The 27,828-nt window shown below is 33.7% G+C and overlaps 3 protein-coding genes across 3 annotated transcripts; 2 read left to right on the top strand and 1 right to left on the bottom strand.

Annotated features, from left to right (window-relative positions):
- Positions 1-5,603: 5,603 nt before the first annotated feature.
- LOC107607087 (RING-H2 finger protein ATL43-like) lies at positions 5,604-7,016 on the top strand. Its single transcript, XM_016309074.3, has one exon. It carries the CDS (start codon positions 5,604-5,606, stop codon positions 7,014-7,016), a length of 1,413 nt encoding a protein of 470 aa, XP_016164560.2.
- Positions 7,017-9,647: 2,631 nt separating this feature from the next.
- Positions 9,648-18,180, top strand: LOC107609176 (kinesin-like protein KIN-4C). The gene is made up of 26 exons (XM_016311033.3): positions 9,648-10,123; positions 10,474-10,620; positions 10,921-11,073; positions 11,161-11,405; positions 11,529-11,668; positions 11,854-11,978; positions 12,082-12,118; positions 12,210-12,301; positions 12,419-12,535; positions 12,623-12,736; positions 12,850-12,933; positions 13,031-13,229; positions 13,570-13,679; positions 13,860-13,958; positions 14,043-14,156; positions 14,229-14,345; positions 14,463-14,543; positions 14,717-14,788; positions 14,866-14,982; positions 15,116-15,201; positions 15,571-15,642; positions 15,734-15,961; positions 16,135-16,279; positions 16,480-16,566; positions 16,680-17,228; positions 17,452-18,180. Exons 1-26 carry the CDS (start codon positions 10,004-10,006, stop codon positions 17,872-17,874), a joined length of 3,873 nt encoding a protein of 1,290 aa, XP_016166519.1. The 5' UTR covers positions 9,648-10,003; the 3' UTR covers positions 17,875-18,180.
- Positions 18,181-20,353: 2,173 nt separating this feature from the next.
- LOC107607088 (uncharacterized) lies at positions 20,354-21,979 on the bottom strand. Its single transcript, XM_016309075.1, has 4 exons — positions 21,536-21,979; positions 20,969-21,097; positions 20,597-20,668; positions 20,354-20,497 (listed from the first exon to the last, which is right to left on the bottom strand). Exons 1-4 carry the CDS (start codon positions 21,977-21,979, stop codon positions 20,354-20,356), a joined length of 789 nt encoding a protein of 262 aa, XP_016164561.1.
- Positions 21,980-27,828: the final 5,849 nt, after the last annotated feature.

Here is a 27,828-nt window from a genome sequence, read left to right as displayed (position 1 = left end):
CTGATTTGGTTCATTTAACAAGCCTTTTATATGTTGGGCTTGGGCCCAACTTGGGCCCGGTCCGACCCGTTAGCGTTTTTAGTCCGTTTGGCCCAACTTCGGGCCAAACCTTTAAAATTAATGCCCGGTTTTTTCATTTCTAACATTTTTCTAAGGTTTTTGCCGGTTTTCACTTTTTCTCTTGCGGTACCGGGCAGACTTGAACCGGTTCAACCGGTTCAACTACCGATTCACGATTTTTTACGGTTTTTTGCAGAAAGCACATTTTCTGACTCAGAAAAACCCACTGAGTCTGAAAATTACCTTTAAATCCTCAAATTCTCTCTCTAACTTTTTGAAGCCTAATTTGGGTAATATTAATTACTTAATTAACCGGTTGATTAGTCGCGGTTCTTACACCACACGTTGCATTGGGGATTGTTAGTGGGATTTCAATTTTATTTAATCTAACATTCAATGCTTTGTTTCTACTCTCTCTTCTCTCTCTTTGTTGTTTCGGTTGTCACTTCACTCAAGAAAGAAGAGTGAACAAGTTATCAAAGAAAAGAGAAGTTCAAAGAAAAATAGTGAAGCTATGAAGAAGAAAAAAGCTAGTTTGATGATGGCCTCTGAAGAAAGAAGATCCGAAGCATGTAGTGGCTAAGATTGTTGCCACTAAAGGCAAGATGTGAAGAAGAAGCTTCAAGATCTTCATGCCTAAAGTAGAAACAATCGGCCTCAGTCAGAGAAGAAGATCTCTATGGTGAAGCTCATTTTCACTTTTTGTTCATCCAAGACAAAAGGTAGCTATTGTAGCTACGTGGAGGAAAAAGCAAAAATGGAACAGATAGAGCTGTCAAGGATCAAGAGTTCATCAAGGGTCAGAATTCTTTCTTGGGGACAAAGTCAAGATGGAAGGCTCAGATTGATAAAGCTTGATGAGAAGGGATGAGAGAGAGGTACATGCATGTTGATTTGCTTTCGGTTTGCCTCTCTCTTCTCTCTGTCCAAACCGATTGTGTGTTGAAGAAGAAAATGTTGGTGGTTTGGTTGAACCGGTTTCAACCTTGGAAGCTTCCTCTTCTATAATAAGGGTGAACAGTCAAGGGTTGAAGCAAGGAGTTAGAGCACACGTTTGAGTTTCTATAGCTCTTTGAGTTGTTTATTCTTCTCCTTCATGGCTTTCATTGAATATTTCTTTTTCTCAGTGAGTCTGTCTGTGTTTCATTGGTAAAAGGCAAAATGTGAGGTTTTGTAAGAAAAAGCCAATGAGTGAAAAAAGGCAGAGAGTTAAAGAAAAAGCCATTATTATCTCAAAAATTCTTTGTATGTATTTCTGTTTTGTTGTAATGATCCTGAGGGGATTCTCTTGCAAGTTGGGTTAGCACTTTGTGGTTGAAAGCTAGATTGAGGTCTAGTCAAGTTTAGGTTGGGGTAGAATCTGGACTTGTTCCCTTGCAAGTTGGGTTAGCACTTTGCGGTTGAAAGCTTGGTAGTTGTCCAAGTCAAGTTTAGTTTTGGGGATAGATTCTGGACTTGTTCCAGATAGGAATGGGTAGTTCCTAGGGAAGAATTGGTATATGTAATCTGTTGATTATAGTGAAATTCCGTCACTAATAAACCACTATTTTATGGTTTATCTTGTGCTAATTTGAGTGGTTTTTATCAAGTCTTTGCATACTTATTCATACAATTTGCATGATTTTACATTTCCTTCCCAATTTTGTTCTATGGTTGAAAACTTGCTTCCTAAGCCTTTAAATTGTGTATTTTTAATGAACTTTTATACCATTTGATGCCGTGATCTATGTGTTAAGTGTTCTCAGGCTTTATAGGGCAGGAATGGCTTAAAGGATGGAGAGGAAGCTTGCAAAAATGGAAGAAACACAAGAAATAAAGGAGATGACCAGCAAGGATCGACGCGCACGCATGGATCACGCGTGCGTGTGATTTGGAGATTTTTACAGCGATGCGTGCGCATACCTGACGCATACGCGTGACACGCGAAGAAGACCATCGACGCGTACACGTGACATGCGCCACGTGCAGAAACCATAAAAGACGCTGGGGGCGATTTTGGGCTGAGTTTGGACCCAGTTTTTGGCCCAGAAACACATACTAGAGCCAGGAGACAAGCAGAGACTCAACAGACATTCTCATTCGCATAGTTTTTAGTTTTAGTTTTGAATCTTAGAGAGAAACACTACTTCCTCTAGGTTTCTTCACATTCATAGTTTTAGAGTTTTATGCTTTTGATTTAGATATTGAAGAGTTACTACCTCCATTGAAGTTTCCATTATTCTAGGTTGTTTTCTTATTCCTTTACTCTTTTAATCAACCATTAACCCTGTTCAGATTTAAGTATGGATACTTTTGATTTTGGGATTTATTAATGCAAAGAATTATTTTTACTTTTAATTAATTTTCAGTTATTATCTTATTTAGTTTACCATGTCTTCTTTTTATTCCCTTTTATGGTTTATGAAAATGGCATTCATGTCAATGGAGTAGACTCTTAACTTGACTTGGGAGTTAATTAAAAGAAGACCCTTGAGTTGGAATACTCAAGTGTAATTAGAAATTGGAAGTTGTTGGCTGACTCTCTAGTCACTCACGCTAATCCTTCCATAGAAGAGGATTAGGACTTGTGAATAAGATTTGGCTCAATTGCTTGACTTTCCTTTATTCGGTAAGGGTTAACTAAGTGAAAACAACAACCTCTTGCTATTACACTTGGGAGAAATTCAACAAGGATAGAACTTCCAATTAATCTTCTCCCAGTCAAGGCTTTTTATTTTGATTATATAAATTCTCTTGCTAATTTTCATTGCTTTAATTTACAATCATTTAATTTTCTGTTCTCCAACTCTTAAAATTTCTCGAAAATTTCTGACTAATAAAATAGCACTCTTTTGTCAACTCGTTGGGAGACGACCTGGGATTTCTACTCCTAGTATTTTTATTCTCAATTTGTGACAATTCTTTCTAAATTGATAAGCGGAGTTTTCGTCGGTTAAGGACTGTACTCGCAACGTTATTTCTATATTAATTTCTTAATCGGCAATTTTTCGCCACGTCAGTCACTGTTGTGATGGAGACTGGATGTAGGCTGCATTGCACTTAGCAGCTGAACCAGGATACTTCTGGGTGTGATTTTCTCTTTCTCATCTACTCCATTGCTAATTCTGTTGCATAGGAGACAAAGTTGAAAAATATCTCCTAACCGGTTACGAGACAAAAAGAAAATATCTCTTGACTTGTTATGAGATAAAAAGCAGAAATATCTCCTGAAGCTATCTTAAAAGGCAGAAAGTAATATTCAGCAAAAAGAGGGGCTAAGATTCAACCCCCCTTCTCTTAGCCACTGATTACCATCACAAATAACAAACAAACCAACACAATCACAGCATATGAACGGAAGCATAAAAACTACAAACATAAGCATCAACAATGCTATATTTCTAGTTAACAGTCTTACCTTAAAAGTTTGAATATATTCTTGACAGTGGAGAAAATATTATTATTTTTATTTACTTCAAAGAAAAAAAGGTTCGTCTATGAATTCTAACATTTAATTTATATCATAAAAAATATGATTACTTTCTGGTGGGTTGCTCTTGATACTTTCCAGCAAAATAAGCTCCTTGATCTTGGTTACAGTTTCTTGTAAAGTAAGAATTTTAGAATCAATAGACAGTTACAAAAGAGACATTACTAGTTTACTGAAACAGAATAACGCTATTAGTGCCTAGGCTAATGGAGATTCTAAGCAAGCTACCTTTCTTGAATTACAAATTACTAGTACACATCGAAAGAAAATTGATAACAAAGTAACATACAGATTCTCTAATTCAAACTTTTTACCAATGGAAATTACTTTGCGTTTCGACCACTTCCCCACCAACAATCATATTGATCACAACACCATCTCCAGAACAAGTCATAAAATCTTATCAATAATAAACCAATCCACCACCCCCTGGGAGCATAGTGAAAGAATCAATAAACCAAACCCTAATGAGATTGATTCATAGAAATGATACCATACCATCTTGAATTGAAGCTTGTCACAAAATTTTAAAGAAATCACAAAAATCAAATCACAAATAATCCAGAAATATAAATTATAATGAACAAAATCAAAATCTCAAGAATAATAAGAATTAGAAATATAAATTATAATTAACATAAATCACAAAAATAAGAACAATGCTGTAATAATTAACAATTTCACCAAAGTAAATTAAGAATAAAGAGATAATATGATAGAAAACCCTAAAACCAGTAACAATAGCAAGATTTATAGACTAACTAACAACAATTATTCAATCTAGTAACCACAGCAAGGTTCACAGATTAATTAAGAAGAATTATTCAACAATTATTCAACCCAGTAACAACAGCAAGGCTTACAGATTAATTAACAATTATTCAACCCATAACAAATTCACAGATTATTCAACAATTATTGTTGAAAAAAATACCTAGAAGCTAGAAGCATAGAATAGAGCAGATCGTAAGCAAAAGGGGGAGCAGCGCTGACCGGTGGAACAGAGATGGTGCCGACGACGGTGGAACAGAGATGGCGCTGACGACGCTAGAATAGAGCTTCGTGACGGAGGCAGGAGGCGATCCCGGCGACTGTGGTTCCACTCTTGAAACGTTAGTTGCATGACCAGGAGTGAGGGAGTGAGCTTCGAATCTCCAACTTGCGACGGTGGCAGGAGCAGTCCAACGACTGATTGGAAGTGAGGGAGTCAGTGAGCTGGCATTGAGAGGAACAACGAGCTCGAGGGTGATGGGAGGGAGGAAGTGTGTGTTGCTGTTGTGCTGTTGGAGTGAGTTAGGGTTGCTAGATTGGTAATTGTTAAGGGCTTAGTGAATCAGCTAACAAAACGACAGCATTTTTTTTCAAATTCAGAAAATCGACCGAGTTCTGGTTTGGTCCGACCAATCAATTCTTAACCAGTTTAACGGTTCAACTTAGGTTTTTTATTTTTATAGTTTTAACATATGATTGAACCGTAATTTCCGTCGATTTGTAATTTGACCGGCCGATTTGAACCAGTTTTCAAAACATTGGGATTTAACAACTATGGTCAAAGATAGTAGGTATAGTTTGTGAATTGAATTCTACATATATCAAAGTTCCATTATTGTTGTTGATACGAGGGTTATTTTAGTGGGTGGTCTATAAGCACTCAGAATTTAGAACATTTTTTAATAAAGAGAGAGTCAGCAATATTAAGGGAAAATTAGTAAATTACCATTGACGAAGTAGGATTAGATGTGAAAATTTTTATCTAATACAAACAATACGAAGAGCGCACACACATATACAAACTTTATTTTGAGGGACCAATTAAGGTCACACAATGCAAAATGCAAATTTTACGTACCAAATTATAAGCTTTTTCATTATTCAATCAAAGCTTGGCAAGTTTTTGGTGTTTGTGTTGTCTCAAGCTCTGAAATGTTCTCTTTTTAATTTTTCCATAAATTCCTACCATAGATTCTCTCCCCAAATAGCCTCCATCCTCTAGTTTTCCTCATCCACATATATATGCACTCACAATAACAATGTGCCTTTTCTTTCCCCTTTACCATCTTATACTACTTTTCTAATGCCAACAACAGAAATAATAATTAGAAAAACCATTAGCTTCACTCTTGCACATGACATGGGTGGTACCCTTTCATTCAATCCAATATTCAACCTCACATTTTCCTTTTTCCTCGTCACGGTTACCACCACCTTTACCCTCATTGGCCCCTTCATTGTTGCCGACGCCGACGACGATTCTAGAGAATCTCCCCCTTCATTCCCCAGTTTCCAAAACTCAACGAATAGGGTACCATCCACCAACGGCATATCGACAAGAAACTCCAACCATTTGAACAGAAAATCAGAGCCATTAAAGCCAAGCACGATTATCGTGGTTGGTGTCTTAACCACCTTGTTCTCTCTTACATTTATTTTCCTTCTTTACATCAAGCATTGCATCCATAGGAATAACGAAAACCAATCCCATCAAGAAGGTGAGCCACTGCAGAGAAATGACTCTGGCATTGATCGTGGTGTTGTGGAAAAGCTACCGATTTTTCGATTTGGATCGCTAAGAGGACAAAAAGAAGGGTTAGATTGTGCAGTTTGCTTGAACAGGTTCGAGCACACAGATGTTCTTCGTTTGCTTCCAAAGTGCAATCATGCTTTCCATGTAGATTGTGTAGACAAGTGGTTCGATGCGCATTCAACTTGCCCTCTTTGTCGCAATAGGGTGGAGCTTAAAGACATCGTCCCGAGGGAACAATTACAAGAACAAGGAGAAAGAGATGAATTAGTGGAGGATATTGAGAGAGGAACCTTTCGGAGAGTCTCGGGGAGGCACTCCTCGGTGTTGGGGGAAAGAGAAGGTGGCTTCTTGGAGATTATTACACATAATTCAAATGAGAAAAAGAATAAAAAAATGAAGTCTTCTAGTAGCACCAGGTCATTTCACACTTCTTCTAGAAGCTTCGGAGGCTTTGTTCGCCCAAGAAAGGACAAAACGTTAATGGCAAGGCAAGAAGGTAATTTTAGTAATAATAACAACATAGGTAGTAATGCAGAGCACCATAGGTTGCAGCACCAAATTATTATTGATTCACCAGTGGCCTCTTTCGTTAAATCTAACGGTAAAGGAGAGTCATCATCATCACATCCTCATCATAGATGGAGTGAAGTTCCACAATCGGATCTTTTGTACTTGACTTCTGAGATGATAATCAATGATGCTGCTTCTTCTGTACCTGGGGAAAGAAGAGCAACTCATAACCACATCGTTAGCAATGAGAATAAGAATAATGGCGGTTTGAAGAATTTGAGGAGTTTTTCAGAGGTTACGGGAATGAGTAGGTTCTTAGGAGGGAGCAAAGGAAGAGAACATGGCAATCACGAAGAGCAAGATAAGCAACACTGTGTGGGGGTTGCTACAAGGTGGTCAGCTTGGAGCTCAAGGTCACAACGACCGCAAGCAAATGTTCAGTCGGGATCATAGTTACAGGAACCCAATACGTTCTGATATGGAAACGAGTTACGTCGTTTGTAAAGTATTTTACGTGAAAAATATACATATTAAGTTTTGGTACGCAGATAAACTGATACATGAAACGCGCAAATTGATGCTCAGTATGCTATCTACTTGGTGAATTCATGTAACTATAGTCGGGATTGTTTGTTATCAAATCCTAATGGAGAATGCTATTATTTTTGGACGAGCTATTGTGCTAATTGATTCCTTTGTTTCTTTAGATTCTCGACACCCATAACACACAAAGATTGGAATCTGAATCGTTATAAGACAATTTTGTAGCTAACATAAGGAAACCAATGAGTATCATCGTTCTCGGTTTTTGAAGGATGGAAAGTAGAAAGTGAAAAGAAAAATTATATTTACATTACTTTTTGTGTAAACTCTTTTACACATTTTTTTACATAAAACATAGTTTTGCTAAAAAAATCAACTTCTTTAAGAAAAAGACAAATTCTTTGGATTGAAGATTGTATTACTGTATATAGTAAAATTTTGTCTTTAACGAAAGGTGATATAAATATCATTTTTTTAGTTGAAAATGAAATCATTAGCTACATGTTCGCTAAAAGTTATTGGTCACTTATATATATATTTTAACACCACAAACATAAAAGTATGTGAAGAGAAGAAAAAATTAGAAGAGAATGACAATTTTAAAGGTAATTAATATTAATATAGTATATCTAAAAGTGGGACTATCAGGTTGGATGTCTAACACTATAAAAGAAATGTATTTATTTTTCAGGTATAAGTCATTTCACCAACACCACCTCCCCCTCTTTAGAGTTTTTTCTCCTCCATCGATGCTCTAGAAGGTTTTTTTCAATCAGTTGCAACTGGTGGGATTCGAATCCGAAATTTTTAGATGGAGAAGAGAGACTATACCATTTGAGTTATAACTCGTTTGCAAAGAATTGTAATTCTTTTTTTTTTTTTTGGACGTGTTCAGTTTTAGAGACCAACCGAACCAAACCCAAACCCATAAACAATGATCCCGTAAAGGCAGCACAATTTTTTTGTTAATGAGGCTATGCATTGAAGACCCTTGTTGTCTGTAATGAGCCAATGGCAAGCCCAATTCTATTAGCTTAAAGGCAGCACAATTTTTTTGTTAATGGATCAAAACTCAATGACAATTTTTGTTTAAGGTATATTGAAGTTTGTTAAGGGGTTATCTATTTTCTGTCCCCAAAAAAAAAAAGGGGTTATCTATTTGAGTTTTTGGATCAGATCCAATAAGTGTGTTATCTTTTAATTGGTGGATATTATTTTAAACAATAAGATTTTGGTGGCATATTTTATTTTAAGCAGTAGAATAAAAAATAATAATTTAGGATTAATTATTTTTTATTTATTGTAATTTGTATTTACAATTTTAATTTGAATTTATAATTTTTTTTACAATCTTGAGAGCAAAGTTGTTTTGAAGGGAAGGATAATAATAAAATTAAGATTGGGTTATAAGCCGAATTAAAAAATTATACTATAAATAAAAATATCATGTAATAGTATGAATATACATGATATAATTAAAAAGTCTAATTTCTCTCTATATTCTTTAATACAATATGTCTTCCGTTTGATTGAATTAAATAGATATCATCAAAAATACTCTTGGGATATTTAAAAAAGACAAAAGGAAATTATTATTTTGAGATCAAAATATTTCATTTTGGATAAAATAATTTTTAAAAGAAAAATACTATCTTGACTGATAAAAGATGATTTAAATTTGACAAAATAACTATTTTCATAGGTATTTTTTTATAAGTAGCAAATGTCTTATTTATTTAATTCAAAATTTTATGAAAATATTCGTACAATTATTTAAAAGGTATGTATCAAAAAATTGAAATAAAATTATCTAGACTCTAGACTCTTTTTAGTTTCCTTTTAATTTTTTGCTACATGCATAACATAAACTGTCAAATTTTGATTTGTAGAAACTTTTTAAAATGTGTTTTTTATTTGGTGCATTTTGCATTGTACCAAAAATATTATTTTGTACAAAATGGAATCTTTTAAATATCAAAATAATAATTTATTATAAAAACACAGTCTAACAAAGAAAACAAAGATATATATATATATATAACACAAGTTCACCAAGAGCCAAAATGTTATTGTGTTTTTTGGATATAAAAAATCGAATCTTTTAAAAATCAAAATAATATTTTATCAAAAAATGTTGTTTAACAAAGAAATAAAGGCCTAATAAAAAACTAAGAAATAAAAAACATCATAAGTTCATCAAAATAAATTAATTTAACATATATAAGAAAAAGCCTGCAGGTTACATCAAAAGTTTATCAAAATTGTTAATTTTTTAGACAACAAAAAAAAATGTTTATCAAAGTAAAACATAGGCATAAAAATATAATAAGTTTACCAGTTTATCAGCGGAAATTCTAAATTAAAATTTTAAAAGCAATGATGAAATCAAATTAGCTATGGTGGGGTTTCCAAGTGGGGACAAATTTTTTCCTCATATATGTGCCTAGTGTACCGTTATAACTTCACTAATATTCGTTGTTGCACGTGACTCGCCCGTGACATACCCTTCATTTGAAATCGGACATGAGCGCCTTTTCTCTTAAATCCAGTTTAATCCAAACTCCTCAAGTCCGCATTCGAAAAATCGCACCCTCTTTCTTTCTTCAAATCACACACCAAACTTCAGAAGCCAGAACCCTTTCGTTCCTCCATTTTCTTTTCCTTCTTCTTCATCTTCTTCCCCTTTTTCTCTTTCTCTCTCTCACATCGTTCGAAAAATTCTGTTTTGAAACTTCCAAGCTCCTGCGTTAAGTACGTTCAGTAATAGATCGAAATTGGAATGAATCTGAAGACCAATTTCACTGAGTCGTTGACACTAGTATTTTTTATTGGGTTCTAGGGTTCTTATTTTTTCTGATTTCCTTTTGAACACTGATTTTTTACCTATCTATTACGGAATGGAGCATTCAGATTCAACACAGTGTGTGAGAGTAGCAGTAAATATTCGCCCTCTGATCACGTCGGAGCTTCTTCTCGGATGCACCGATTGCATCACTGTCGTTCCCGGAGAGCCTCAGGTATATGAAAAGCCGATGGTCCTTTTGCTGTTAGTTCTAATTATTTTGATAATTTGATTAATTTCTGATTTCTTATGAACATTTGTATTATACTCACTAATTTGAAGCTTTACCATTTTGTTTGGTTAATGTTCGGAAGCTGGGTTGTAATTTTTAATTCTTAATTCATAATTAGTTTACTTTACGTTTGAAAGCTTACGAATCTGTGAAGATATATATGTATAAATGATCTATCTTTATATGTTGTTTACTGTGTCTTGTTAAACAGTGTTGAATTCATGTTAATGTATATATGGCGAAATGGTATGAAATCTTCTATCGAAATTGATTGTAATGGTTGTAACTGATAGGTGCAAATTGGATCTCATGCTTTCACCTATGATTATGTTTACGGTAGCAATGGTTCACCCTCGTCTTCAATATATGATGATTGTGTAGCTCCACTTGTTGATGCCCTCTTCCATGGATACAATGCAACAGTTCTTGCATACGGTCAGGTATAATTTTCATTATTATAGATGGTTTTGAATTAGTGGCTATGATGATTTAGAAGCTTGTTTCTGTTAGGATTTGATTCTTATCATCCTATTTTTTCTAAATATAAATAGAATTTTCAAAAATAGACCTGGGCATAATTTATGCTTCAAGCCCTCTCTTTAGCAAAGTGGCATGCTAAATACATAACCATTGTTTAGTATCTAATACAATACTCAAGCTTTTATGATTCATGTTTTTATTTCATTTTATACTTTAATATACGTTTTGATAGTTTGTCATTGGGTTTTTTTGGTTCTCAGACTGGATCCGGAAAGACATATACAATGGGCACCAATTACACAGGGGAAGAGAGCGCTAGTGGAATTATCCCTAAGGTGATGGGGACGATTTTCAAGAGGGTTCATACGATGAAAGAATCAACCGAGTTTTTGATTCGAGTGTCATTTATTGAGGTAACAAAATTATTGTTTTCTACTTTAAATGTATTTTTCTAACTGAAGAGAAATTAACTTTAAAACTTAAACTGTTTACAATGATAGATATTCAAAGAAGAGGTGTTTGATTTACTTGACATTAATTCATCTAGAGGAGAAGTGGCATCCACTGCCAAGGTCACCGTGCCAGCTAGAGTTCCCATACAAATTAGAGAAACAGTGAATGGAGGAATTACACTGGCGGGTGTTACTGAAGCTGAGGTTAAGACAAAAGAGGAGATGTCATCTTATCTCTCACGTGGTTCATTGTCACGTGCTACTGGAAGCACAAACATGAACAGTCAGTCAAGGTAACCGGCCATAAAATGATTTTTTTATGAATAAGCTTGTTTCTTTTATTTGATAAAAATTGAATCCAACATATTATTATAGTATGTTGATGATGACAATGTGGTTTTATGTGTTTTGTCTAGTCGATCACATGCCATTTTCACAATCACAATGGAGCAAAAAAGTGGCGATGATGTCTTATGCGCCAAACTCCATTTAGTGGACCTTGCTGGCTCTGAACGTGCAAAAAGAACTGGTGCAGATGGCATGCGCTTGAAAGAAGGTATTTTGTTTCATTTGCTACTAACAGTATATGCAATTATACAAAAATATATCTTAAACTTATCTCAAACTGTAACAAAATTTCAAAATTTGAGCTAATTCTTTCTGTTTCTGCTTGATGATTTCTATAAATGTAAGTTGTGAATTATGTTATTTACTAATTAATTATGGTATTTCATGGTTTAGGTATTCATATCAACAAGGGTTTATTGGCTCTTGGGAATGTAATAAGTGCATTAGGAGATGAAAGAAAGCGAAAAGAAGGAGGTCACGTACCATATCGTGATAGCAAATTAACTCGGCTACTTCAGGTTTGTACAACATTATTTTAACTTTTAAACAATACTGCTAAAGTGCATATGCCATGAATGTATAATATATTATCATGATAAGTAATTGGTCGATAATATGTAGGATTCTCTTGGGGGAAACAGCAAAACAGTGATGATAGGTAAAGTCTTCATGCTTAGTGTGTTATGACTGCAGTTTGAAATTCTTTTCCTTAAGACATGTATGAATTAACTTGGTTGGAAATGTTGCAGCATGTGTTAGTCCTGCTGACACCAATGCCGAAGAGACGTTGAACACTTTAAAGTATGCAAACCGTGCTCGCAATATTCAAAATAAGGCAGTTGTAAGTGATTTAAATTATTGTCTAATATGAATATAGTTTAATTTTTTACTTTCATATGGGTGGTGTTGTATCACATTTCTTATGTTTTGGTGTTTTTGAAATTTTCTTGTATTTTAGGTTAATCGTGATCCAGTTGGAGCTCAATTACAGACAATGCGAAGCCAGATTGAGCAATTGCAGGCTGAGCTTCTGTTTTATCGAGGTGATGCTGGTAGACCATTTGAGGAACTTCAGGTACTTCATTTATCTTAGAAACTAGAAAGCATAAATGGTTGAACCCTTATATGTCAGTTATAGGTTCCAATGTCGTTTTCTTCCCAGATTCTTAAACACAAGATATCCATCCTTGAAGCAAGCAATAAAGAGCTACAGCGTGAGCTTCAAGAACGTCGAGTAACTTGTGAGAGTTTAGCTGAACGTGCTTGCCTTGCTCAGGTCTTTCTACATTCCTATACTTATTAGTATCATATAAAATATTACAATTACGATACTGTATTTTATTTTGCATCAAGCTGTTGGGTCTCACTCAAGGTGGTGAATGCTTTTAGGTGGAAAAAGACCAGTTGGCCATGAAAATAGAATCATTTCGAAATGGTAAATCTTGGGATGAGATAGATTCAAATTCAAATCAGGTTTGAACTTCGATAAATCAAGTCATTGTTGAGGCACAATTATTCTTTTCTAATGAAGTAGAGCCATCACTCACTCATGGTTTGAACTTATTCGTAGGACTATGACCTAGTGAAATCTTATGTGTCAAAGATTCAAGATCTGGAAGGTGAATTGTTGCGTTTGAAAAATTCAAGCAAAACACCAAACCATTTGGTTGAGTGGGTTGATTCGGTTGACAGTGGTTTCCCATCAAAAAATTCGTTTGCTTGTGGTAATGAGTTCTCATCTGATGATGCCAAATCTGCGGACATAACAGGTAGCAATGACTATGGAAATATTATTGTGCAGTATGCGGTGTATTTTTAATTGATCTTGGGTTTAGGGTTGCACCAAATCTTTAATATTACAATTGATTGTTAATGCTAGATTTACAGTAGAATTTTTATATTTTAATACTCACGGATGGCAAATCTGCATTTGAAGTTTAAAAGATTACAATTGATTGTTAATGCTAGACTTGCAATGCATTTTGATCTTTTAATACCACTTTAAAAAAATTGATTATAAATTTGTATTTGCAGTTTCATTTTAATTTTGAAAATCATATCTGATCCTAAATATATCAATAGATGGTTTCTAAAATGGTACATGTACAGGTAATGCAGATGATGTGGAAGATCATGCTAAGGAGATAGAACACTCTTCTCTTCAAGAGAAGTTTGATAGGGAACTCAAAGAATTGGATAAGAAACTTGAACAAAAGGAGGTAAAATTGCTGGATATAGTTTTTATCCTATATAGACTAAATATTTTGTCTTTTGTATGCTAGTATCTTTACTAGAATTAGCTGATTCAGAACACATGTGAGGTGTGATATGCAATTAGTACATGTTTCATTCTGATCTTGTAAGATGTTTGACTGGGTAATTTTTTCCCGCTGTTGCAGGCTGAAATGAAACTTTATAATAATGCTGATACATCGGTCCTTAAGCATCATTATGAAAAGAAAGTACTCGAGTTGGAGCAAGAGAAGAAAGTTCTGCAGGTAATTGTTTTTTGTAATTATATTTTAGTTGTATTGCATTTGAAACTTACTGCATAATTCCATTCCTTTTCTATGTTATCGTAGAGAGAAATTGAGGAACTTAGGTGCAATCTTGCAAATATTTCATCCACCTCGGATGAAGGTGCTCAAAAGTTAAAGGCGGATTATCTCCAAAAGTTGAATGCTCTTGAAGCACAGGTGAAATTATTATTTCAATGTATTAATTCTTAATTGTTATCCAATGCGTTGAACTGATTGTTTGGCATTTAGGTCTCTGAGCTGAAGAAGAAACAAGATGCCCAGGCTCAACTATTGAGGCAAAAACAGAAAAGTGATGAGGCTGCAAAACGACTTCAGGATGAGATCCATAGAATCAAATCTCAAAAGGTGCAATGGTCTTGGTTGTTTATGAAACTTGCATTTTTAGTTTGAAGCAGAGCGATTCAGTTTTGTTTTACCCCCACCCTCTTAAAGGTCATTACTGACTGCTTATTTCTTCTTTAGGTCCAACTGCAGCATAAGATTAAACAAGAATCTGAACAATTTAGGTTATGGAAAGCTAACCGTGAAAAAGAAGTTATGCAGGTAATGTAATACGGGAGAATTTAGTAATGGTATTAAAGTTTTATCTTTTTTTATACTTTAGTTTATTTGCTAACTTACTACCATATAAAGAGCGACTACTCTCTCAGGAGTTTTTAACAAATGAATTAGTTATGAAAATGAATCTTCTAATACAAAAATTCCTAAATGACCAGCTGAAAAAAGAAGGGAGGAGAAATGAATATGAGATGCACAAGCTGTTGGCATTGAATCAACGGCAAAAGATGGTATGTTGCAGTTCAAATCGCTGCCGTAATCTAATTTGGATGCTGTTTATTCCCACTAATTTTGTGTTCACGTGCAGGTATTGCAAAGAAAGACAGAAGAAGCTTCCTTGGCTACAAAAAGGCTAAAAGAACTTTTGGAATCTCGAAAAACTTCCATGCGTGAAGCCGCAGGTGGGAATGGTCCTGGAATTCAGGTACTCCCCAATTCCAAGTTTATGTTTCATTTATTTTGTTCCTCCCTAACACCAATTATTGCTTTCTTTTGCTGGCTATTTAACTTGACTTCCAGTGCAATTATTGCTCTAACATATCTATTTCTCTTTGAAGGCTTTGATGCAGGCAATTGAACATGAGTTGGAAGTCACTGTCCGAGTACACGAAGTACGATCAGAATATGAGCGTCAAATAGAAGAGTATGTGTTATTTCTATTTATAGTGTCTTCTAAAATCCAGAAGTGTAGATACCATGTTAATGGTTGTATGTGAAATAGAGAAATGATGCATGAAATAGACAGAGTGTACAAAGTCATTCTTTCCGAGCTTCTATTTATTATGTAAGAAGATTTTGATTACATTTCTCTGTATGAATTGAACTGAAAATATGAGAAATCTGGATCATTCTACAAATTATCATGTTATGCATAAATATTTTAAGAATAACTGCTGGTGCATATATTAGCTTGAATTTTGGTGCATATAAATATTTTAATGCTGGTGCATATACTGCTGTTTGTTACTCATATTAGAGCTTTGCTTACAAACTCTTTGAATGGTTGATTCAGGAGGGCTAAAATGGCAAAGGAGATCAGCAGGTTAAGAGAAGAAGCAGAGATGATGAAGCAAAACAATACAAGGTGAAAAAGGCTTCAGTTATATACTGGATGTAATTAACAAACCATCTTTTCCTTATTTCTTTGCAAACTAATTGGCTGGTATTTAATGCAGCGATGGTCTCATCTCGATGTCTCCTGGTGCAAGAAATTCTAGGATTTTTGCTCTCGAAAATATGCTTTCAACGTCTTCTACAACCCTGGTGACTATGGCATCTCAGTTATCAGAGGCCGAAGAGCGTGAACGGGTATTTAGTGGCAAGGGACGTTGGAACCATGTCCGAACCCTTGCTGATGCCAAGAATTTAATGAATTTTCTGTTCAATATAGCATCTTCGTCAAGGTAGCTTATCTCATCTGCTGAGGGAATTTGTCATTTACTCATTTTTAGTCTGATGAAGATGTCTTTTAGAGAAGTAAAATTTGGGACATTTTGCTGAAATGCGTTATCTGAACTTTCCTTAATTATTTAATGAGGATATTAGTGGACTTATTCATTGATTTTCTTTATATCAGATGTGTAGTGAGAGATAAAGAAGTTGCCTGTAGAGAGAAGGAGATCGAGATAAGAGACTTGAAAGAAAAAGTAGTAAGACTAAGTTGTTCCCTTAGACAGATGGAAATGCAGAAGGCTGAGCTCATTCATCGATTGAATTTGTTGGTTAGTATAATTGAGATGTCTCATGTATTTCCCTTTTTTCTAAGAAACCTTTTTCTTTTCCAAATTTAACCGTACTTTATAAAAAATGTTGATGTGGATGTTGATTTTCCTTGATGCACCAAAAACAAATGGAGAAATATATCTATTAATGTTACTTTGCATCTCCATTCTCAAATGAATAATAATTAAACTTTATGCAGAGTGCAAAGAGATATTCTGAATCCATAGGAGAGTCAGGATATGCTGACATAGGTGTTGGAGCACATAAGTATGACCTGCGCAAGCCGGTAAGTTTCACATATTTGACTCTCCTGCGATGACACCTCCAAAGGATTATATGTTGTCTGATTTATTTTTTATGGGGATGTTTTTAGTTATTAATCAATTGGTTATCATTTAGGAAAATCGACGATCTACCTTTTTATTTGAGGACATGGATATATCAGAATCAGAATCAGATGGCTATGAGGTAGAGGCAACTGATGATGAATGGGTAGAGTCAGGAAAATTACATGTTAGAAAAAGAAAATCTAAAAGAAGTGTGGAAAGCAATCCACCAAATACCAGTCAAGAAGATGTTAAAGATGATTCAATAGAAGGATCTGGTGCATCTGGCAACATTGCATCGGAAGTTTGCTGCTCGTGCAGTAAAAATTCACTTTGCAAGACATCAAAATGCAAGTGTAGAACTCTGGGAAGCTCTTGTGGGAGCTCTTGTGGTTGCCGTGCAAGCAAGTGTGCCAACAGAGTTGCATCGGAAGAACCGGCATACTTGGGATTGGTTAAAGGGACTGGAAATGATTCTAGTACTGAGGAATCCGAGAAAGACCGCATTCTTGCTACTCAAGGTGCTGAATTGCTGCAGGGTGCACTAACTGATGTGCCTACTGAGACCAACAACAATGGTCATGGTTCAAGAAAGGCTCTCTCTGACATTGGAAACACACAGGTGCTTGATTTATGTTTTAAAAATCTCTCAACATTGGAAATTCATTTAATTCTTTTTCCCCGATTAATTAGATTGTAATTGAATGTAAAATTGCTTCAAACTGCCATTAGTTTCAGTATTTTGTTTTTTTGGTATAGCTGCCATTACTTGCGCTTTTGTTGAATCTAAAAGGTTATGATAATGATAGTCTTATTAACAAATTAATACTGTGTTACTTTTGCAGGCCAAATCAAACATACAAAAGGATACCCAGAGAAAGAAATGGCGGAAATCCAAAATACAGCTTGTTCCAGTTCCGGCAACATCCATGCAACCCGATAATTCTGAAGCCATTAAGAAAGAAAATAATGTAATTATTGAAGCTATTGCCTCTAACAACATACCACAGAAAGTGCACTCATTCAGATCTGAAAATGCTTTAGTGATCCCCAAGGTAGAGAATAACTTCATTGAGACAGATATCCCTTTGAGAATACCACGGGCCATGCGAAAACAAGCACCTTCGATTGGTGGCAGCATTCCATTGGGTGACAGGAATGCTAGTAAGCAAGAAGAATCTGTCAGTAAGAAGGAGCCTGAAGCTTTTGATGCCAGAAGTCCAATCCAACAGAAAAGAGCACTGGAAAAAGAGAACAACGGTCGTTAAATCTTGTCTTTTTCTTACTCCACGGTTGGGTATGAAATGACTAGGAATGTGTACCAAATTGTTGTTTTTGTCTTAAGCAGACAAATATAGAAAACTTGTCTTTTTATTTTTCATTTTTTAATTAGATTAGATAGTTCATGTAAGCGATTCTATGCTGGAGATTGCTGATCTTCAGATGATCACATCTTAACTACTGAAGTGTAGTTTATGTTTGGTTTAGAGCATGAACAAATCTTGAATGCTAGACCAAACTTGTTTAAATGATTCTTTTAAACATGATTTTTACTTTCAAAAGTAGGTTTATTTGAATCAAGAAGCAACATTTTGTAGCTTTGGCTTTCAATTCTTACCGTTGAGAATTGATTAAAAAATTTATTCTCTCAATTATTCTTTTTTACCTTTTTTTTTCTACGTACACGGTTATTTTATTTTATTTTTTAACTTTTTTTTATTGTCATTTTTTTTACATGCAAATTATTTTCATTTTATTTTTCAATTATTTTTTTTCATTTTCTATCTTTATTATGATTTTTATTTAATTTTATAAATTTGTTTATTTTTATTATTATAGTTTATAATTATTAGACTTCTAACTAATACTAATTAGCAAGTGAATTACAAGGTGATTTAGGATGAATTTGATAAAATTTTAAAAGACTAAAATATTTTTTTAATTATTACGATTCTTTAATTGTATTGGTAACTAAAAGGTCAAAACACTTTTGAAAAACCAATATACCTTTTTGTTAATTATAAAATACTAAAATGTCTTTTTTAAATATTACGATTCTTTAATTGTATTAGTAATTAAAATTTGATTATAAAAAGACTAAAATAGTATTTCTGATGATTATGAAAGACAAAAATTCATTTTAACATTAATTATAAGAAGATTATAATAATCTTTTAGAACAAAGACCGTTTAATTTGTATTAGAAATTAGAATTTAGAATTTAATATTAAAAAAATTAAAATATCTTTTTAGTTATTTTAGAAAGACAACAATGACTTTTTAGGGTTAGGATTGTTTAACTAAACTAGTCATAGACATTTCAATTTGAACTTAAAAAGTCAAAACTAAAAGGTTGGTTAATCTTAAAAAAATGAAAATGTCTTTTTAAGATTAATGTTGTTTAGTTGAATTATTAGCCGAAAATTTGAGTTTTATTTTAAAATACTAAAATATACCTTATAAGATTAAAGTTGTTTCATTTTTATTCTAAATAAACTTGAATTTAATTTTAGAGATACTAATATAGCATTTTTAAAGTTAATGTTTTAAGGAGCATTTTAGTGTAATAATCAACTAAAGGGTATATTAGTCGTTTTGTTTTTAAATTTTTAGTTTATAATACAGTTAAACCAAATTATTCTTAAAAGAAAAGTTCACTATAAGCATATTTTGGTATTTTCACAAAATGAATTAAATACTTTTCCACCAACATGAACCTCGCCGCTATTAATTTTGGTTGCATCTAAAATGTTCCAATAAATAAATTTGAACATCAGTATTGTAGTTAATATAATCCATTGACATTGTTGAATGGTAGATCTAAAACTCTATATTAAAATGGATATCATAAAATATTTGTATAAGCATTCTATATCATTATATTTTAAATATCTCATTTATACACTTGTGTGTTGTGAAAATAATTATAAAATTGAGTAATAGATAATAAGTTGATGAGTAAATATTAATAAATGTTAAATATTAATAAAACATATATATGAAATTTTATTGAAAAAATATATATCATTGAATAATAGTTGAATTATGTTACAAATTATGATAGCCGAGAGCCACAAATAGTGTTTTTGAGCTGGCCTTTTCTGTCAATTTACCTAAAAAATTAGGGTTATATTAGTCCTTTTCTTGTTCCTATTTTCACAGGAGGAACAAGTGATAATTTTCGTGTCAATTATGAAAGGTTTAAATTAGTGAGTGACACGTGGATGTGGATGAGGAAATCAAAATAAGCCACAAACATTTCGTGGATGGGTTTCAAACTTTCAATATGCATGTAGAGTTTATTGGACCGAATAAGGAATTAAGGACCCTCTGGCAAGTGGATTGGATGGTAGATTGCTAATTGAATGATTGGTTCCAATATCATCGTATAAGACAAAATATTATAGGATGTGAACATGTGATGATGGAGGAACTCTTGTCTTCATGCTAATGCATGCTAAGCTGTGATCAAATTCACCTCTCATCGTCTCCTCCAATATCTTTTTTTTTTTTTTTGAACAAAATAGTTCAACACAGTAAAGTGGAGCAGAGGAACAAGGACAACCAAAATAAACACAGACATAACTGAAAAGTTGGTATTCGTTGTCATTTCCGGCATTGTCATCAACAATCGAACGGATCGACTCCACACTAATCCTTGTAACTCAAGAAGGACATGATCTTAACTCCTTCAACATTTGTCTCTACTTGCTGGAAAACTCTGCTATTTCACTTCAACCAGATGTTCTAAATAACCGCACAAAATTCTATCAGCCATTTTCTTTGCTCAGACTTCCTACCTGTTGCTTCGATCCAGCTCTCATAGAACTCTTTAGTGGTTCCCGGGATGGCCCAAGCTCTATCAGAAAATGTCAGCCATGCACACCACACCTGCCACGTGAACTCACAGGTAAAAAATAAATAATGTACAAATTCTATGTTCTTTTTACACAAAACACAAATGTTGTCATGATGATTAATTGGTGGAACCAAGCCTCTCCAAATGGAGCTTGTGAAGTTGTAACTTGTGATGTCGGTTGGGAGCGTCTCATTTTGTAGCACCTGCACAAAAGAATTAGTAGAAAACACTCCATTTTTATCAAATTTCCATACCACTGAATCCTATCTATCAACCGATAACCTCACAACCCTCAACCGGTCGTGTAATTGATTTAGCAACTCTAACTCCCATTGGAAGAGTTCCCTCCTCCATTGGAAGTCTCATACCCACTCTAACCCATCCCAAAACCCACAGTCCCCTTGTTAATTTGAAATAGAGAAGAGTCTTGGAAAATATTCTTTCAAAGAGCCATCTTGTAACCACGCATCCTCCCAAAAACGAATGTTCCTGCCATTTCCCACCTCTATCAACAGACCCCTGATCATCATATCTCTTGCCTGTTGCTCCTTAATATTAAGCTGGCAAATATCTTTCCACGGCCCCCCTCTTGATGGCACAGGTTGGTTTGATAACATTACAGTTGGGTCCAACTGATTACAAGAGCAAACAATCTTCTTCCAAAGCGGGCAGTCCTCCTTTGAAAAACACCACCACCACTTGAACAGTAGCGCCGCATTCCTAATTAGAGCATCCCCCACCCCCAAACCTCCTAGCTTTTTCGGAGCTTGAACTATCTCCCATTTCACCAGTGGTATCCCATTATTCCCATCTTCTTTACTCCACAGGAACCTTCTTTAAAGCCCAATAATCCTTTCTGCAACCCCCTTTGACATCTTATATAAGTTTAAGTAGTAAACCGGCAGGCTATTGAGAACAGATTTTATAAGGACCAACTTACCCGCTTTGTTGAGAGACCTAGCTTTCCATAAACTCAGCTTGTCTTCAACCTTGTCAATGATTGGTTTTCAGGTCTTCACCAATCGAGGATTAGCACCAAGAGGAATCCCTAAGTACCTGACAGGTAATACCGCTTCGCCACAACCCAACAGACCACACATATTCGTCACCCATTCCTTCTCACAGTTGACTGAAATTAGGCTCGATTTTTCAAAGTTGATACTCAGGCCAGACATTAACTCAAAACAACGCAGGAGCCTCTTGTAATTCACTAGCCTCTCCGTTTTCTGAGGACAAAATAATATGGTGTCGTCTGCAAATTGGAGATGCGACAATTTTATATTGTCCCTTCTCACCAGCAGTGGAGATATTCTGCTATTTCTAACCGCCTCCCCCACCATCCTATGCAGAACGTCAACAACGAGAACAAACAGGAATGGAGAGAGAGGATCGCCTTGTCTGAGGCCCCTCTCCATCTTGAACGGCTTGGTTGGTGACCCATTGATCAATATTGACATAGATGCTGTAGTCACACATTTTTTCACCCAGGTCCTCCATCTAATACCAAAACCCATCTTCTGTATCACTATATCCACAAAGTTTCATCTCACTTTATCATAGACTTTCTAAAAGTCCAATTTAACAATATTATTCGAGCCCTATTATTATCAAGAATGTGACTAGTTTAATTCATTTTTACTTAAGTTTTAAAAATTTTCTTAGTAGTGTTCTTCTATTGATTAAGGAATCAAGATATTTATCATATTGCCTAATATTACGTTGGTTACTTTTTAAAATTTTTAAATGTCCATATGATATTTTGAAAGAGTTTAGTTAATATTAGTAAAAGTTTTTAAATTTTATAATAAATATGTAATAAACACAATAAAATTTAAGACTCTATATGTTTATAAAAAAAAATTCAGTTAATAATTTTACATCTGTTTTTACAACATATATTAACTAAACTCTAGAATGAAAAAGGGGATAGACTTAAAAGAAAATTTAAAAGAAAACAATGTTTTTGTTATCCTTTTGAAAACCTTAAAAATTTAAGTTATGGATTTTAAAAATTTACTAATAACATCTCTTGAACCATTTTTTCGGATATTAATTAAATTAAATTTAAAATATCAAAATTATTATCACAATTTATATATATATTATATATATATATATATATAGTAAGTCAAACTTTGGGTAAATTAAGTACATAAAATGCTTTCAACAAAATTTACTGAAATGTCCGAAATGAAATTTGGTAACATACATTTATGTCTTCTTTTATTTCTTTGTAATTTGTTGTAGTAAAAAACAAACAATATTTTAATATAGTATGTTTTAGCCCACAACGATTTAATATGAGAACGACTCTAGTAAATTCGTTGTAGGTTATAATGAGACACTTGTTGATGCTTCTTGTAATCTCAAAGATAATCGTTTGTTTAGTAAATTTGTGGTTGTCATGATAGATTCTCCTCATATGATCTTAGTTTCTGCATAGAAGAGTACAGAACCAAATTTTATAGAAGAGGTACTCTCATGAGACGATGATGAAGACAGAGCCTATCATGTTTTGTTTAAGATATCGACGAAGATTTTAGGAGCATTCCAATTCAACATGAGGGCTCCTCAAGTTTTGAAACACAATAATACTCGATGCATTTTTTGACTTTAAATTTGGAGTTTATGGCATAACAAGAATTTTCGGACATAGAATTTGGATTTGAGGCTGGAGATTCGCATGGTATTTCAACTCTAACTGAGTTTTAAATTGGACAATCCTTCCAAAATAAAAAGGAAGCTATACTTAATGTCAAGAGTTATAGCATTCATGGTAGGATTGAGTATAAATTATTGAAGTCAGATCACATTAAGTATTAGAAAAGTGCAAGAAATTTGAAAAATATTGCAATTGATTGAATTAGATCACATTTCGACAAGAAAAAGATACTTACGAGGGAAGATATAACAGACCTCACATATGTCTATCAACTAGGATATTGAGAAATCACAATTAGCTTAAATGCTTAATTACTATGTGATATGTGCTTTGATCTTTCTGATATAATAAGAATATCCTACTAAGATGTCACATACTAACAAAGATTGGATAGAAAAAATAACTACTACTCAACATATTCTCCCTCAACAAGTGTAAAAGCCTCTAGGATGATGTTAGAATTTTCATCTTGCACAATCGTTAGATGTAATATACTCTCAAATTTGACATATAAGTGAGTCCCATCAATACTAATGAGTAGCTTGTAATGTTTGAAAGTCTCAACATGTGTTGAAAAAGACAGTAAAAGTGCACTGACGACTCATCAACCTTATCCCAACTCTAACCAGAAAAGTCTTTAACGCTGCAATGTTGTCGAACATGGTTATCTGCATGTTTAGAACCTATCTTGGTTTCTCGTGTATAACTCTTCTCAATTTCCATAAATTTGTGTAACTACTTTTTGTTTTACTAAAGAAACCTTCACAAAATCTACCATGATAACAATAAAGATCTTGTAAAATGATTACTCTACACGCTTGATTTTATACACTTCAAGTCTTTGTATTATGTTAGTTGCAAATTGTAACTCAACAAAACTAGTTGATTGACAAATAAAAAAATACGTTCTTTGTTTGTGAAACTTATTCCCCTCTAATTTTTTTTTTTTATCTTCCCTTTGTGGTGTACAAGAGTTTAAAAAATAAAAACTTATTATTAAACATTGTATTTGCTATTCTACAGGTTACGTCTAAATAAGTATTTATAGGCTCATCTTCTCTACTAAATCGTTGGTAGGTCAAACAAATTGAGACAATAAATTGTTGGAGACTACAACGAACTTCTCTCTGCTTTACTAAATCGTTGCACCTCACAATGAACTACACAAACGAGTTATCTCATTAATTCGTTGTAGTTTGTAATAATAAATTTACACATTCTTATATTAAATCAATGGAGGCTACAACGAACCTGTCTCTAACGCTACTAAATCATTGCGCCTCACAACGATTTACAGTCCTACACTCTTCTTATTAATTTGTTGGTGAATTAACTACACAGTCATTCTAATATTAAATTGTTGTGGGCTAAAACAAACTACTTTAAATTATTTTGTTCGTTTTTTACTATAACAAATTATATAGAATAAATTAAAAGAGGACCTAAATGTTACCAAATTTCATTTAGGATATTTGAGCAAATTTTGTTAGAAAGTATTTTATATGCGTAATTTACACTATTATTGACTAGCTAATGTTTTTTCTGAGTTGAATAAAATTTTGGTCCTATAAAATTTGCAATTTAAAGTTTTGGTTCTTATCCAAAAAATTCATAAAAGAATTGAAACTGATTTTTAATTTTTATTGTTTTACCACGTATTCTTTTGATGTTCAAATTGTTATCTAACATATAAATTAATTAATTTAAAAATGTTGTAGGATGCTTTAAATAAACTATTTAAGACAAATGTTAGAGGTAGATGTTTTTAGGGGTAAATACTCTATCTAGTCTTTGATTTTTTTTTTTTTTGAGACATAGCGCAATTTAATTATTTTTAAATTTCAACCAAGCGCCTATCTATTAAGAAAAATGGAGAAATCGACCTCTGTTACCGGATGACAAAAGGTTGATGTTGACGTATTAGATAACAATGTCACGCGTCACCTCTAAATGGCTGCAGGGGATAAAAACTCTTCTCTACCCTTTTTCTTCTTGTTCCTTCTTTCTTGTTTTTGTTCTTCTCTTCACTTGTTCAATTTACTGGTAAACAATAAAGAACAAAGAGAGAAATGATGACGTGCCTCAACATTTCCACTAACGTCTCCCTCAACGGCGTCGACACCTCCTCCATCCTCTTCGAAGTCACCTCCATCATCGTCAATTTCATCGGAAAATCCAAAGCCATTAGCTTCTTCTTCTTCATTTACAATTTTTAGATTTATTTTTTGTTATTGAACAAATAGAAGTTTAAATTTTTATGTGTGTGTGACGTAATATATTATATAAATGATTCTTAAATTTTACCTGCTTAAAATTTCTATGAATTATTGGGTATTTTAAATTTACCTTTTTTGGAGATGGTGGTAGAAGATTTTGGATAACAGATCCTTGAAGTGAATGAAAAATATAATAAAATTTAGTGATTGTGAAAGGAATGACAGTGAAGTCCACCCTTGATGAAGGAATGGAAGTTCAATGGTGTCTGACATTGATGAAGAAATAAAAGTTTAGTGGTATTTGTGTAAAAGAAATTGAAAATGAGTGAGTGAAGGAAGGAAGACTTTGAAGAAAAGAAATAAAGGGGTACATTATCCAAGAAGAAACAAAGGCACAATGTTAAAATTTTGAAAAAGAAGAGAATAAGAAGAAGGAAGAAGAAGGGGTAGTTGAAGGGAGGAGGGGTTTTAGTCCCATAACTATTTGGAGGTGACACGTGACACTATTACCTAACATATCAACAACAATCTTTTGTCATCCAGTAACAGGAGTCGATTTGTCCATTTTCCTTAAAGGGGGATGGTTAAAGTTTAAGAATGATTAAGGTATGTTATGTCTCACGAAAAAAAGGTCAGGGTCGTATAGGGTATTTACCCTTTTTTTAAGAATTTTTTAAATAAATAATTTAAATATTTTATTTACGAATATAGATAATTTATAGTCTATTTATCAATTTTTATTTCTTTATTTATTTCGTTTATAATGTAAATGAAATAAGTTTATATATATATCTCGTTTACACTGTAAACAAAATAAGATACGTTTAATATTATACGTATTACGTTTCTACACGTGTTTTGAAACGAGATTAATATAAATGAGCTAAATAAAAAAAATTATAAATAGATAAATATGCTACAAATTATTTATATCTGTAAATAAAATATTTAAATTATTTATTAAAAAATCCATATTTTTTAGTGAAAAATAGAAAGAATATTAATTCAAATACAAAATAAATACAACGTATAAATATTGGCTCGTGACATTTATATTTATTTAATTCAAATATTAATTTATTTAGAGTATATACTCATTTTGGTCCTCAAAGAATTTTAAATTAGACATTTTAGTCCCCAACAAAAATTAATTACTCAATTGGTCCCTAACAATTAATTCCGTCAGTCACTTAGGTCCTTAGCTTCGTCAGCTCTAACGGAAAACAAAATGGTCCCTGAAAACTCTAACATGGGACAAAATGATCCCTGACAACTCTAATAAGGAACAAAATGATCCATGACCCCTTTATTCGAAAACGACACTATTCTTCTCCAATTTTTATCATATCTCGCATAACTCTAACATTCATATTCTCCTTCTTCACCTCCACAATCTTCTTTTCCATCTTTTCCTTCCTCCTCTTTAGCTCCAAGATTAAGGCATGGTGTAATTGTCACATGTGTCGCACCTACCTTAACATGTCATGGACCACACACTTCCTAAATCTTTGTGAATGGTACATCCACCTCCTCTGCACTTCACCCACCAAAAGCATCCACTTCCACGTCTTTGATAATATCACCTCCAACGCCGACAACGTCCACGACATCCTCAAGACCAAGTTCTACAACTACTCCAAGGGCACGCCTTTCTCCACTCTCCGACAAGCAATATAGATTGTTGGATATTATGACATCATGAGAAGATTCTCCTTCGACATCATATGCAAATTCTCATTTGAAATAGATACTGAGTGTTTCATTCCTTCTTTCCCGGAGTCCAAGTTGGCAGACAGCTTCGACCTCGCATCCAAGCTATTACAACGAGCAATGTCATCGTTGCCGCTCATATGGAAACTGAAGCGATTACTGAACATTGATTCGGAGAAGAAGCTGAAGGAAGCGATCGGAGTGGTGGACAATGTGGTCATGGAGATGTTAGGGCAGAGGAGGAGGGAGATGGCAACGACGACGATGAGTCTTAACAAATCAGACTTGCTATCTATATTCATGGGATCTATCGAAGACGACAACTAGTTGAGAGACATAGGCATTAGTTTCCTGAGTATGAATTGGTTGAGAACAAGTTGAGGATTTCTTTTCTTGTGAACATTAAATTTATAGTGTGCATTGTGTAGTTTGAAGTTACAGTGTTAGACTGTTAGTGTTATATGAGATATGATGAAAATTGGGAGAGAATAATGTCGTTTTCGAACAGAGGAGATCAGGGACCATTTTGTCTCCTGTTAGAGTTGTCAGGGACTATTTTGTCCTCCGTTAGAATTAACAGAGTAAAGGACCTAAGTGACTGACGGAGTTAATTATTAGGGACCAATCGAGTAATTAATTTTAGTTAGGGACTAAAGTGTCTAGTCTAAAATTCTTTGAGGACCAAAATGGGTATATAATCATTTATTTAATGTGAGATATTGTCACCAGACACATGATAACTTGCCACGCGTTAACCATTAGTTGAAACCAAACT

Source organism: Arachis ipaensis, chromosome B7 (genome assembly GCF_059453495.1).
Source record: "Arachis ipaensis isolate K30076 ecotype BB chromosome B7, ASM5945349v1, whole genome shotgun sequence".
Taxonomy (NCBI): domain Eukaryota; kingdom Viridiplantae; phylum Streptophyta; class Magnoliopsida; order Fabales; family Fabaceae; genus Arachis; species Arachis ipaensis.
The sequence above is the reverse complement of the archived record's forward strand: the minus strand, read 5'-3'. Positions and strand labels throughout refer to the sequence as shown.

Excerpts from the sequence above, each read along its gene's own strand:
- LOC107607087 (XM_016309074.3), top strand. The coding sequence starts at position 5,604 with ATGCCAACAACAGAAATAATAATTAGAAAAACCATTAGCTTCACTCTT.
- LOC107609176 (XM_016311033.3), top strand. The coding sequence starts at position 10,004 with ATGGAGCATTCAGATTCAACACAGTGTGTGAGAGTAGCAGTAAATATT. Across the intron at positions 12,536-12,622 it reads GACCATTTGAGGAACTTCAG|ATTCTTAAACACAAGATATC; the intron begins GTACTTCATTTA and ends TTTTCTTCCCAG. Across the intron at positions 15,643-15,733 it reads ATGAAGCAAAACAATACAAG|CGATGGTCTCATCTCGATGT; the intron begins GTGAAAAAGGCT and ends TATTTAATGCAG.
- LOC107607088 (XM_016309075.1), bottom strand. The coding sequence starts at position 21,979 with ATGGGTTTTGGTATTAGATGGAGGACCTGGGTGAAAAAATGTGTGACT. Across the intron at positions 20,669-20,968 it reads TCAGGGGTCTGTTGATAGAG|GTGCTACAAAATGAGACGCT; the intron begins GTGGGAAATGGC and ends TCTTTTGTGCAG. Across the intron at positions 20,498-20,596 it reads GCTCCATTTGGAGAGGCTTG|GTGTGGTGTGCATGGCTGAC; the intron begins GTTCCACCAATT and ends TTCACGTGGCAG.